Source organism: Lacerta agilis, chromosome 5, assembly GCF_009819535.1.
Source record: "Lacerta agilis isolate rLacAgi1 chromosome 5, rLacAgi1.pri, whole genome shotgun sequence".
Classification (NCBI taxonomy): Eukaryota; Metazoa; Chordata; class Lepidosauria; order Squamata; family Lacertidae; genus Lacerta; species Lacerta agilis.
In genome coordinates this window covers 74,225,894-74,239,485 of record NC_046316.1, presented here as the reverse complement: position 1 = coordinate 74,239,485, position 13,592 = coordinate 74,225,894, and the positions used below count along the sequence as shown (strand labels likewise).

Genomic DNA, 13,592 nt, shown 5'->3' with positions numbered 1-13,592 from the left:
CAATAGTAGAAACGAAAAATTTACATTTGTTGCTTTGCCTTTGGCTCTACTCACCACACCCACGTGGCCCCACTGGAAGATTTTACAGAAGGAAATGGGCTCATCAGGATAAAAAAAAAAAGATTGTATACCCATGATATAAATAGCAACTTCAATTACTTACAGTAGTTTCTGGAGTGTTCGCTGCTGGTAGACTTCATTTGTGCAATACTTCACATAAGGGTCAAAGGTTGATGTAGTATGCTTTTCCACAATATCACTGATATCATCTATGAAGATATTATTCTGATGCCTTGCTTCAAGCTCCCTAAAGAACCTAAAATGGAACAGAGCAAATTTACAAAACATATTTTATCCCAGTACTGTATATTATCTGAAAGGCTAAGAGGTCTTTAAGTGACTTCATAACCAAACAATTATATGCTGCAGTACAGAGATAACTAAAACAGCCTACAGAATCTCATGCCAGAGCCTTGACCTGTCTCTTTCTCTGAAAATCATACACATGCTTTTATTGCCTGTAGAAATTGGTGTGTGTGTGTGTGTGAGAGAGAGAGAGAGAGAGAGAAAGAGAGAGAGAGAGAGAGAGAGAGAGAGAGGGAATGAAAGATAAATGAATAACGTACCACAATACAGATTACAAGCCAACATATTTCATTGACTACATTACAATTAACTGAACCAAAAGGAATGTAGGACTATGAATTATTTTTGAATAAAGGAAAGCTTAAACTGAATGGAGCCCATTCCTTGCTTATTTGTACCATTTGGAGCATGGGAGATTAGCTGCCTTGAGTGGCAACAGGAACAAGTAGCTACTCTTGGCAGATGCCACCCACCCCCTCCCCATGCCCCAGATGCTGTACTGTTTCTGTGCACTGTCCTCCCCCACTGAAAAAAAATGGTAGTTACCATTTCCCCCCAAAATGTACAAAATTGACACAATGTATATAGCAAAGATTGCTAATGTAGCAAAGTTGAATTTGAATTACGAAACTAATGAAATTGCAATGAATTTATATCAAAGTCGTAATGAATATGAATGGCATACTGAAACAGATTGAATTATTTTTTGCACACCTCTAGTTCAATCAATATACCCATTGTACTGCTTCTATGTAAAAATGAAAATATAGAAGGTGTAAAGTATTCATGAATCGTATAAACTAAACTGCTAATGCATTCAAGATTATGGAGACGAAATCATGCTTTCTATAAAGCGTTGCATACTTTCTATGCTATTTTATTCACAGTGAAAATATAAAATCCTCAAATAATATAAACACCATGCAGAAATTCGAATGTAAGTGTTCCATTCAAATGTAACTTCACAGCACTTATCTAGAGAACATGGTGTGTCCACTTCTTATGTTTCCACTACTGTAAAAAAAGAACCATGAAATTTGTACTCTGTAGCCAAGTGGAATTTTTATACATTTATTCCTATTATTTCCTTGAAGATTGCTGTTACTGCAAGCCAAGGCCTGGTTTGTGGTGTCACTGGATTCTAATCTTTGAAATATTTGGTTATTCTGTTATTTCTTATATTACTTATTGCATGTTGCTATTTGTAGGTTTTTTTAAGTAACTGAATTTATATCAGTATATGATTCCTGGGCAACTATTTATTCGTTACTTAAATAGTGGGAGAGCAAGCCACAACTTATGGTGCACCAAGCCAAATACAAGAAGCTGAACAGTGATCTGTTTCTGCTGCCCATGACTGCAATAATGATGATGATGATGATGATGATGCATAGCCAAGCGCCAAATCCACAAATTGTGTTTAGTGAATTACTGTTGTTTCTGGAAGGAAGAGCCACAGCTCAATGGTAGAACATCTGATTTACATGCAAAAGGTCCCAGGTTCAATCCCTAGCCTTTCCTGGTAGAGCTGGAAGAAACTCCAACCTGAAACCCTGGAGAGCCACTGCCAATCAATTTAGGCAACACTGAACTAGATAGTCCCGTGTTATTACTCTGCATAAGGCAGCTTCCTGTATTTAGGAGAACCTTTAAAAGAAACCCAGGTGTTATGGGTTCCAGAAGAGTACTGCTGTTTTCAGTTCTACAGTGACTTGCTAATTTCCCAACGTGAGTAGGATGGCCTTACCAGAGCAACCAGAGCAACTTCAGTAGCAAAGGATCAAAGCTGCCATATAAATGAGAGCAGTTGTTGATGCAGATTTTTTTTGTGTCCCAGCTTTTGCCCACAGACTTGCACCCTAACCACACAGACTCTACTTGCCACCCCAGACAGCAGGCTATTCCAGTGCCGCAGGTCTATGAGTGGGAGACCTGTTTGTGTATGTAGATTGCATTTGGTAGATCTAAGCCAGGTTTGACCAAACTTGGCCCTCCAGCTGTTTTGGGACTACAGTTTCCATCATCCCTGAACACTACTCCTGTTAGCTAGGGATGATGGGAGCTGTAGTTCCAAAACAGCTGGAGGGCCAAGTTTGGCCATGCCTGACTAAGCAAACAACCGAAAGTTTTAAACTATCACTTTGGCATATGCTCTATTGGCAAAAATTTGCTTATACTGAAGAAGAAATTGGTTTCATTATTTGACATTTTATGGTCTGAAGACATGTAAAACAAATGAGACTATCCTGGCTATAAAATTTATGTAATATCTTCAGAGAGCAGCAGTTTGTAGGAAGTTGAGATTAAGTCAGGAAAGCACAGGATAAATAATCTTTGCTCTTAAAATAATTTGGTGCATCTAAACATTGGTTAATAGTTTGATAATGTACATAAACCTTTTATCTTTAAAGCTGAAATAGAGCTTCATATATTTCCTCAAAGGAAAGATCAGCAATTTGGTTGGGGATAAGATATCATAATAATGCTTATGGGTCCATTTAAAATTGAGTCTAAAGCCCTTTTAACAATGCAAAGGGATTCCTTTAAGTGCTTTCCTCTTATTGCTAAGAAGGTTATGAGATTAGTTTAAGTTTAAACTAAACAAGTTCATGACAGCATATTCTTTTCCCATCTATCTCCTCATTAAAATAAATATCTGCTCTGCAATAATCTAATCTAACTCATTCTGCTTATTCCCATGATGCTCTATTGGCCCATCTAAAATGTATACATGGCTCTTCAGCTCTCACTAGTCAAAGAAAAGTAGAGTTTTAATCAATCTTTCTTGCCCAATGTGAAAGTGAGGTCTCTCTGAAAATGTTTTCTCCTTTAATTAGCCATCTCTTGCAGAAAGGCTGTACCAGGAAGTCAATATGTTGTTCTGCAAGTTCTTTTCAATTAAGACCAATGCAGAGGCCTCAGCGTTTTATTGGGTCCAATGGAACTTAAAGCAGAAATGCAACTGTGTCTGAAGCACATGATTCTGATCCAGCATTTCCTTGCATAAATAAGATCTTGGATGCATGCACAAAACTCCACATTCACAAACTTATCTCTGCAGTATCAAAAACGGTTTGGAGCAGCTTCTCCCACTGCAGTGAAGAGGGCTGTGTCAGCCACTGGACCATGGTACGCTGTTTCTGAACAAGAGATGGATTCCAACAACTAATATCATAGTCATTCTACAGCATATGCACTGGGTGAGCCAGCAAAGCTGTTATGGGTCTTGTATCTAGCCCTCCCTCTGAAACACTGGAGTCTGTAGGTGCTAATGTATCCTGTTTTGTTTAACCCACCTGGAAACCCCTGCAGCACTCTTGTTGCATATTGTTCATATGTACCATGTTTCTCCTAAAATAAGACACCGTCTTATATTTATTTTACTCAGGAAAATAAGCCTATGGCTTATTTTCGGGGGTGTCTTATTTTTTTATTAAGTACCGTACGGTTCTGGGCGCCTGCCTCCTCCTGCTGTGTCCAGCATTGCTGCTGCTGGGTCCAACTGGCTCGGGGCGCGCGGCCCTGCTGGGCGCCGACCCGGCAGGCCACCTCCTCCTCCTGCTGGCTCCCGGAGGCTCGGGGGGCTGCTGGGCGCCGACCTGGCAAGCCTCCTCCTCTTCCTGCCATGGCTTGGCGCCCGGAACTGGCTGTTCCTGCTGCTGCTGAAGTGTTGACAAAGCGCCCAGCAGCGCCACGCGGATCGCCCCGAGCCGCAACAGGAGGAAGAGGATTCAAATTGCTACCGTACAGAGCACTGCTGGGTCCCGCTGGCTCGGGGCTCCACGCGGCACACGCAGTGGCTCTTGCTGGGTCCCGCTGGTTCGGGACTCCACGTGGTGCACACTGCGGCTGCGGCTGGCTGCTGCTGGCTCAGGGCTCCACGCGGCGCGCGCTGCAGCTCCTCCTGGGTCCCGCTGGATCGGGGCTCCATGCGGCGCGCGCTGCAGCTCCTGCCGGGTCCCGCTGGATCGGGGATCCATGCGGCGCGCTCTGCAGCTCCTGCCGCGTCCCGCTGGATCGGGGATCCACGCGGCGCGCGCTGCAGCTCCTGCCGGGTCCCACTGGATCGGGGCTCCATGCGGCGCGCTTCAGCTCCTGCCGCGTCCCGCTGGATCGGGAATCCACGCGGCGCGCGCTGCAGCTCCTGCCGGGTCCCGCTGGATCGGGGCTCCACGCGGCGCGCGCTGCAGCTCCTGCCGGGTCCCGCTGGATCGGGGCTCCATGCGGCGCGCGCTGCAGCTCCTGCCGGGTCCCGCTGGATCGGGGCTCCATGCGGCGCGCGCTGCAGCTCCTGCTGGGTCCCGCTGGATCGGGGCTGCAGCAGCAGCAACATCCGGTTCTGGGCGCCAATCCGACAGACCTCTTCCTCTTCCTTGGCGCCCTCCAGAACTGCCCAGCACTACGGCTTATTTTCGGGGTATGTCTTATATTTTGTGAACGCTTGAAAATCCTGCCATGGCTTATTTTATAGGCACGTCTTATTTTATGAGAAACACGGTACTTCTCCGTCTCCAGTGTCGACCTCCAAATAATGATGCAGAAAAGGAGGGAGAAAATGTGCATCTTTATAATCACCCAGGTAAAGTTGATCTGAACTTTACAGAGAGAGAGGGAGCTGTCATTTTTGGCATCTGATACTATAAGCCTTCCAGACATTTCTGGACACCAGTTCCTATCAGCCCCAGCCAGCAATCATATCAGTCAAATGACTGCTGACCACTGGCCATGCAAGATGGGGCTGATGGGAACTGGTGTGCAGAAAGAGATGTATATCAGAGTATACATCTGTAGGTCCATAGGTTTCCCACCCCCATGGTACTGTGTGGCTCCATCTTTAAAAGGTACTGTTGAGAGAAGCTGTTTATGGGAGTTCAGTTCCTAATAGGAAGCTTAGGGCCAACAAAAATAAAAACAAGTGTTTTCAAAAGGGTACATTCATGAATATAATGTTCTGCAAGAACCAGGTGTCTACTATTTATGGTTGCCTATGACCAGTCATCTGTCATGTGCTAGGGACGTGAGAGTATCCAAAGCACATGGTGAACTAAGTGATGGGCTTCAGAATGGAAACTTTGGTTCAAAAGAAACTGAAAACAGGTTGGCATTTGTTGTAACTTCATACACTTTATAGCAACTGATTAAAACTGTCAACCCTTCTTCCAAGACCTTTGGTGAACTTTCGTTCTGTTTATAAATTCTCTTTTTCCTTGCTTTCATGTGGCCTCTTATGTTGCAACACTCCACAATACAGTCCACACAGAAAAAAAACACCCTTCTCATTAAACACCAACGATGTACAACGCTTAAGTTCTAAAAAACAACCACAAATGGCTTCCTTTTTACAAATTCAACTGAAAAACCAAAATTCATAGATGTTTTAATACAGTCTGTATACACAGAAACTTATTTTTGCGCCCAAATCTCCATTGCAGGGTCAAAGAGAAAGTGTACAAGGTGTTGTTGTTTTTAATGAACACTGAATTCCATTCAGTTGCAACTGATAAGAGATTCCTCTTATGCAGCAAAAAAATAATCAATGCAAGAAGACCTGGCAAAGTTACACCAAAGGCTGCACTCTTTCAAATATATTTAACATGACCAGCTGATGACATATTTCACAATACATATCTAAACCTAACAGGAATGGAATATTTATCTACTTTCATGCCATACCACTTATACAATTCAGTTGTGATTGAGTGGTGTTATGCTCAATTTAGAAAACTAAAAATGGCTCAACGAAAGTGTTACTTAAAAACACACACCTAACCATAAAAAGGTACCAGGTACAGCAGCTACTAAATTCTCCGCCTTAGATAAAGGAGGGGTTCAAATTCCTAAGACTCCATCTGTACATATTACACAGTAAACGGGATAAAAGCGAGAGGTTTTTCTGAACTTTGTTCCCAGTAACAGAGCAATGGAGGAGGAGCTGGTTTCCATAACAACCTTTTTCACCATGTGACAAAAGCTTTTCTTTTACGACACATGATCGTATTGCAATTCTAATCCCTACTGAAAGCACTTTGATAAAACATAATAACCTTTGTCAGTACACCTTTGTACACTCTGAAACGTTTTCAAAGGAAGCACAAAATTACAAGCCAGAAACATTGGTAAACAACTGAAACAATTGTTTTTACTATTTCTCCTCTTAACACATGGCACATTTGGCATGGCGTGTGTGCCCATTTGTGTTTACAATGAGGAAATAATTATATAGCTCAAACATCCGTGCAAAAGGTGTATAGTCATTATCTAAAATAACCAATAACTCTTCGATTATTTCAGATAATTTTCCAAATAGTTCAGCAACTTGTCATTGAGACTGAATGGTTAGCTACCTGTAGATTAGCATGGTTAGCTTACCAAACACATGTAACATTCACTAGTCTTGGATAATTTAACTACCAACATAAGATTTTTTCACTCCGTAAGACACACTTTTTTCCTCCTAAAAAGTAAGGGGAAATATCTGTGTGTCTTATGGAGCGAATGGTGGTCCCTGGAGCAGAATTGCCCAGGGGCCAAAAGCAGATTGTGCTTTTTTTGTTTGTTTTTACAAAGAGAAAAGGGGGTGTTGAAAGGACCCCGCTCAGCAGCTGATCAGCAAGAGATCAGGAGAAAGATAAGAGTCCCTGGCTCCCTTTTGGCCAGCCCCCTTGCCCAGGCCTCCTTTGTTGAATGTGCTGCAGAGGGAGGTTGTTTGTTTCCCCAGGGACGTGTGACTGGCTGATTAGATTATCTGTCTGGAAACTGTAGAAACAGCTCCCTTTCATTAAGAAGCTGCAGAAATGTGAGTTGAACCCCATAAAAATGGGGTCCTCTTTGCTTTTCCCCCTTTGCAAAAAAAGCTGCACAAATCTGAACTGATCCTCAAAAAACAGGGCTTTTCCCTTTGCAAAAAAGCTGCAAAACCTTGAGCTGATCCTCAAAAAAACAGGGCTTTTCCCTTTGCAAAAAGCTGCAAAACTTTGAGCTTATCCTCAAAAATCCCAGGGCTTTTCCCTTTGCAAAAAAGCTGCAAAACTTTGAGCTGATCCTCAAAAAAACAGGGCTTTTCCCTTTGCAAAAAAAAGCTGCACAAATTTGAGCTGATCCTTAAAAAACAGGGCTTTTAGAGGAGGAAAACCAGAAAAATATTTTTTTTCTTGTTTCCTCCTCTAAAAACGAGGTGCGCCCTATGGTCTGGTGCGCCCTATGGAGTGAAAAATATGGTATTTAAATGGAGCTGGCAATCTTATTAAGTAGAATTAAGACAATGCAGAAATATAAACAGAGAAAGCCACAGAGTTCTGAGGAGGGAGAGTTCATGATGGATGAACTCCTTTTCAGCCTCTAGTTTTTCTTAAGTCCCCTCCTATTTATCACAATGAGGGTAAATTGATAGTGCCACTCCAGAGCTGGCAAAGTTTTCTGGCTGGTTTGTCAGGGAAAACCAAGGTTTTTCCAGAAGCCACCTGCTCCATTCAACCCCTAAGCAATCAAGAAGCAGTGAATCTTCTTCTCTGACTGACTGCCTCCCTGTCTGACGGACAACAGAAACGTTCTGCAGCCCTTGCAGGGTGAAGAAGGATCGCTGCAAGCTCAGGAAACTACAGAGCGGTGATTCTATCACCACATTAACATGCAGAGTTTAACATGCCAATCATGCCTGTGGATTAGTTGACATACCTTAAGCTACACCATTGAAGCTTTTTATTTTTAAGGCAGAGACTGGGAAACTGTTTTCCTCCAGATGTTGCACTACAACCCTGGCTAGTGGCCCATGTTAGCTAGGAATGATGGAAGTTGGAGTACAGCAATATTTGGAGGGCCACATGTTCCAAATACCCAGTTTAAACTGTATGCTTAGAAAGGAGCACACCACTTTAATTCAGATTAAACTTAATCTGTCACCTTCTTGTCCACCACTGGGCATCACTTTCTTTACAAGATACCAAAAAATCTTTAGTGGAGGTCAATGAATAAGTGTGTCAAGTTTAATGCTTCAAACCCCAAGCAAATATCCAACCCATTACACATAGCTAAATATTAATCTCTCACCAAGTTGATTTAAGCAAGATAGTTTTTGGCCCCCGCACAAGCAAAACCTCAACACGTGGATAACTTGTGCAAAAGAAAATATACAAGACAGAATTGTTTTGGACACTTCATTTTTGACATAGCAGGTGTAATTTAACTGAAGTTAAAACTGGAACTGAGCCAAAAGTGGGGAAGCTCACCGCTTTTGTTTTGAGGGAGATTATTGGGAAAGAGAATAAAGTGCTTGCCTAAACAGGAATTGCTAAATTCACTCTGAATTGACTGAAACTATCTGGAAGCAGGGTGGGGGGGGGAATTAAAAATATTCAAAGTACTTTCACTGTGTTAAAAAAAGAAAAAGAAAGAAAAAAAGAATTTCATTTGCCAGAGCAATGAGGGACAGGGCAGTGCAATAGCAAGGTCAGAGCTACCGGTAATTGGTTCCACCAATATGCTTGAACTGCTCTGACCTCAAATTAGCCACTATGCTTTGCCCTCGGACCATTCTGGTACACAGCAGCAATGCCACCAGAAGGAAGTCAGGATCTGCATTGATGTGCCTCCCTGCTAGCCACTACTGAGCAATCCCATACTCTGGTAGTGGCCTGGGCTCCTTTGGGAGAAAGGGCACTATATAAATTTAATTAATAGATAAGACAGTTAGCAATTCTGCACTCCAAACTACGGCTACACCGTTGAAACAGCAGCCATATCCAATACTCACTCAACCAAAAGTGGGGAATACGGGGGGGGGGATCCCCAAACAGCAGATTGAGGAGGGGGAGACAGCAAGTGCACATCCAAAATCATCAGTAAAGCTCACGTATCAGTGCCTGTGCCTGCAACAATGGACACAAGCAGCCCACAGCCAGACGAAGACAACAGCCATACAACAATGAGGACATGCCACCGGCACACAAATCCTGCATCACAACAACCAACATACAAAGCGACTCCATAAAGCCCCCACTCCGTAAGCTGCAGTGACCTAGCCAGCAGCGACCCTGCTATTGCCACTACCCAGGCTAGACTACAGGGCTGGTGTTAGCATCTCCTGATGCTGCTCACAAGCACAGTTTTAGAGCACAACACAGAGGAAAGGAAGAGGAGCCTATACAACACACAGCATCCACAACACCCACGAGCTCAAGGGTCAACACACAGTCCTCCTTAGGATAAGGGTTCAAGACCGAACCAGGGAGGAAAAGACTCTTCCACCAAGTCACCAAAGTAGAGCTAGGTCAAGAAACAAGGAGAGCAAACCAATGCAGTGAGTGGGGTGGCCAGGTACACTTGCCCTGGTCCTCGGAGTGCTAAACTGGCCAGGAGCACCCACCAGGGATCTGCCACATTTTTGTTTGAGCTTATTATTTTATTCTAAGAAGAATCCTGCCCTGGACCCCATCATCTGCATATTTTGTTAACAACTGATACCTAGAAAAACTTCACAGATCCTAATGACTTGGACAAGTAGTATTTCCTTTCAAAGAAGCAAACACCGTCCTTCTGTAGCTAGGTGTAGGGTAGGACAGAGATGAACCGATAAGGCACAATGAAGTAACTGTCCACTTACGAAACATGCCAAATGAAGTGTTATCCTGTACAACAAGTTTCCACTAAGAGAAGGTAAACAGTAACTCAACAGATTAATCACTGCAGCATTAGTCAGTGCCTGAGGACAAATATTGTTGCAACTAGAGAGCTTGATATACTTAGACCATATCATATCCTTTTCTGTATTTCACAGAAAAGGCTAGCCTTGAAGGTAGTTCCTCACATGCTAATTTTCTGTGCAAGGTAGGTGAAGGGGCTCTTTGTTATGTAATAATGAGACATCCGGTTCATATATGGTACTGTCAATCAAGCAGTCACAGAGAAAACATAGGATGCTGTGGAATATGGGCTTTGTTTCAAATTTAATGTTTCTATATAGCCCTGCAGTAACAATTTCCACAAGTTTATTATGTAAACCATGTAGAAAAGCTTCCTTTTGTTTGTTTGGAGTCTACTGAAAGTGACTATGACTCCTAGTATTTTGAGAAAGAAGAGCAAATATTTATCTCTATTCACATTGTTTTAAATTAATATTAAAATCACTTACAGTGCAACTGTTTTACTCAGAGTAAACCCAGTGAAATTAATTAACATGGCTTGGTTAGGCCCATGAATTTCAATAAATCTGCCTCTGAGTAAAATGTAGTTCAACACCACCCTTTGTTGATTTTACATTTATTTATTTATTTGCACATTACTTTGTATAGTCATACCTCGGGTTATGGCTGCTTCAGGTTGCGTGTTTTCGGATTGCGCACCATGCCGAACCCGGAAGTACCAGAACGGGTTACTTCCGGGTTCAGCGCTTCGCGTATGCACAGACGCGCCAAATCACAACCCACACATGCGCAGACGCGGCACTGCGGGTTATGGACGCTGCGGGTTGTGAATGCGCCTCCCACACGGATCGCGTTCGCAACCTGAATATCCACTGTATAGCCAAACAAATGTCAGAAAGACATATCTTAAAAAACCCCAGAGAAAACAAATAATTCCCTGTATAAAACCAAGACAAAACCTATAATCTAAAAGAAATAGCCATATTCAATTAATAGCCCAGTCATGAAACTATCAGGCCACCTAATAGGGATGATATGAACATTTCACATCAGTGTAAATTTCATGAATCATGATATTTATTTATTTTCTATTATTTATATCCCACCTTTCTTCCATCATGCAGTCTGCAGGCAATCACCCATCCAGGTACAGTGGAACCTCAGTTTTTGAACGTAATCCGTTTTGGAGGACCATTCGACTTCCGAAACGTTCAAAAACTGAAAACTCAATGCGGAAGCCTCAATACAATAGGGAAACTCAAAATGGAAGCCGCATAGCACATGCAGCTGCTGAAAACCGTTCGAAAACCGGAGCAGTTACTTCCAGGTTTTCAGCATTCGAAAGCCGAAACGTTCAACTATGGAGGCATTCAGTAACCGCGGTTCCACTGTTCCCTGACCTCTACCCATTGGAATCTCTATCATCTGGCCGACAAAAAGATCCATGCTCAAGCCCTACTTCAGCCATGAACTACCAGATAGGCAGCTCTAGCTAATTCACTTACTTTAAGCTTCAGACCACAAATTGTAAAATCAGAACCATTCAATAGTTCTTCTGAGGATAAAGAGTGTGAAGTACTTTGCATACTGTAGTGTAGGATGTTATGGAAATGACAGATAAAATGCCAATGTATTGTCAGCACTGCAGCCAGTGTTCCTCAACCTTCTGCCTGTCCAGATGTTGGAACTACAATTCCCATCAGCCCAAGTCAGCACGGCCAACGGACATCTTTAAGGCACCAGCTGGAAGAAGACTGTTTTAGGATGATACGACTGTTTAAACTGGATACCATAAACACTGGGTACCATAAACACTGATCCATTCTTAACAAATAGTATCTGTTATATTTGCTATATATCACTAAATACACTATAGCAAACCATTGCTCTTAGAACAAGACAGCCATTTTGGCTGCAGCCAGGGCACTGGAAAAAAATTAATAGTGTAGCGACATTAAGCTAATGAAGTTCAACTGCAAGACAAACAGGAACCCAAAATATTTGGACTCAGGAAAGACAAGAGTAGCAAGATAAAGTTATGGGACGCTGTGTGGCTTAATGTGAAAAGCATGGGACTGAAAACACAGGAATCAACTGTTTGGAATTTATTGTGTTTCCTCCAATATCTAAGTAGTGTCTTGCTTCTCTTCTGTGGATGAAGATACTTGACTGTTTGTTTGTTTGTTTGTTTACCTAACTATCAGATTTATATCCTTCGTCCCAAAGTAGCCCAGGGCATCAAATACACCTGTGATACAAAATACAGTAAAAACAAAATAAAAACCTCTGAGATATTGACTAGATTTAAATTAAGGCAAGTTTTGGACACCTGGCATAACCAGGTTTTATGCCTTAAAATGATGGGACTTCGTGTGACCATTTTTTCCACCACAAGACATGCCTCCACTACTCAAAGGCTAATAATAATCACATATTAATTTTCATATTCTTATCTTCCATATCTATATAAAACAATACAAGTAATGTATGGGGAAGAGAAAGATAATGTTCCTAGAATTAAGCTATATCATTCAATACACAGTGCAATCTGATGCATGTTTACTCACAAGTAAGTCCCACAATGTTTGGTGGGCGTACTTTGCTGGGTGTTTTTGGTATGACAGCCTAAACAGACTAACTATCCCACTGAACATCAATGGCCCATAAAACAAGAAAGAATAGAAATGAACAGGGATCTATGCACACTCAATTTAGATCACAAAGAAGCAACAACTAATTCCCCAAACATGTTTTGAAACAAGAGTCAACAAGTATAAACATTTTACAACTGCAATTTTTTCAAGTTGCTGTAATGCAACTGAATCACTGACAACAGGGGTTTAACTTGGGTGAATCTTGTTCCCACACATCTCTAAATGCTTGGAAACTAATCTTAGCTTGATTCCAAACCAGAAGAGATATGGAGATTCCAAACCAAAAATGCCTTAATTAAAGAAATCTGTCAAAGCTTTTAACATTGTTCAGATTTTGCAGGAAATCACCTGCCAATTTTTAAAGCAACACATTAGTAATCCATTGTTAAAGGACATGTGCAACATATACACAGCCTTTTCTTAAAAAAAGAAAAGAAAAGAAGCTCTTAAAATATCTTTCAGGGCAATGATATTTATCACAACACGACTTCAAAGATCAATCATTTCTGAGTATTGCATTTCATTTTAAGAAACAATAAAATCCTTAGCTTAAAGATGCAATTCCACAGGCCTACATCCTATTGATTTCAACAGGATTTAGCAGCACCTAAAGGCTGGGTCCTAAAAATATGGTATGTACAGATGAGGAGGAAACCATAGGATGTGCTTCAGGTTTGCCTATTGTTTCTGCCAGAGCCAGCCCATTACATCTTGGCACCAGAGAAGAAGACCTACATCAGGAACAAGGGGGTTATAAATATCTGCTTCAGGGAAAGGGGGGTAATGAAGATCTACATTGGAAACAGGTGGGGAGTGAAGGAACATAGGGAACAAGGGAGGGGAATATCTAATCAACCTTACCCAATGGTTGAAGTGGGAATCAAAGGTGATGCCTCTGATCCAAGGGGGAAAGGGGCTTGGGGCTTGGTCTGAA

The 13,592-nt window shown here is 42.1% G+C and overlaps 1 protein-coding gene across 1 annotated transcript in view; it reads right to left on the bottom strand.

The window, feature by feature from the left end:
• Positions 1–13,592, bottom strand: part of ARHGEF26 (Rho guanine nucleotide exchange factor 26) — a 64,112-nt gene that overhangs the window by 24,552 nt on the left and 25,968 nt on the right. The window contains exon 7 of the mRNA XM_033150474.1: positions 164–316. Within this exon, the coding sequence (XP_033006365.1) occupies positions 164–316 (153 nt within the window). The remainder of the gene's footprint in view (positions 1–163; positions 317–13,592) is intronic.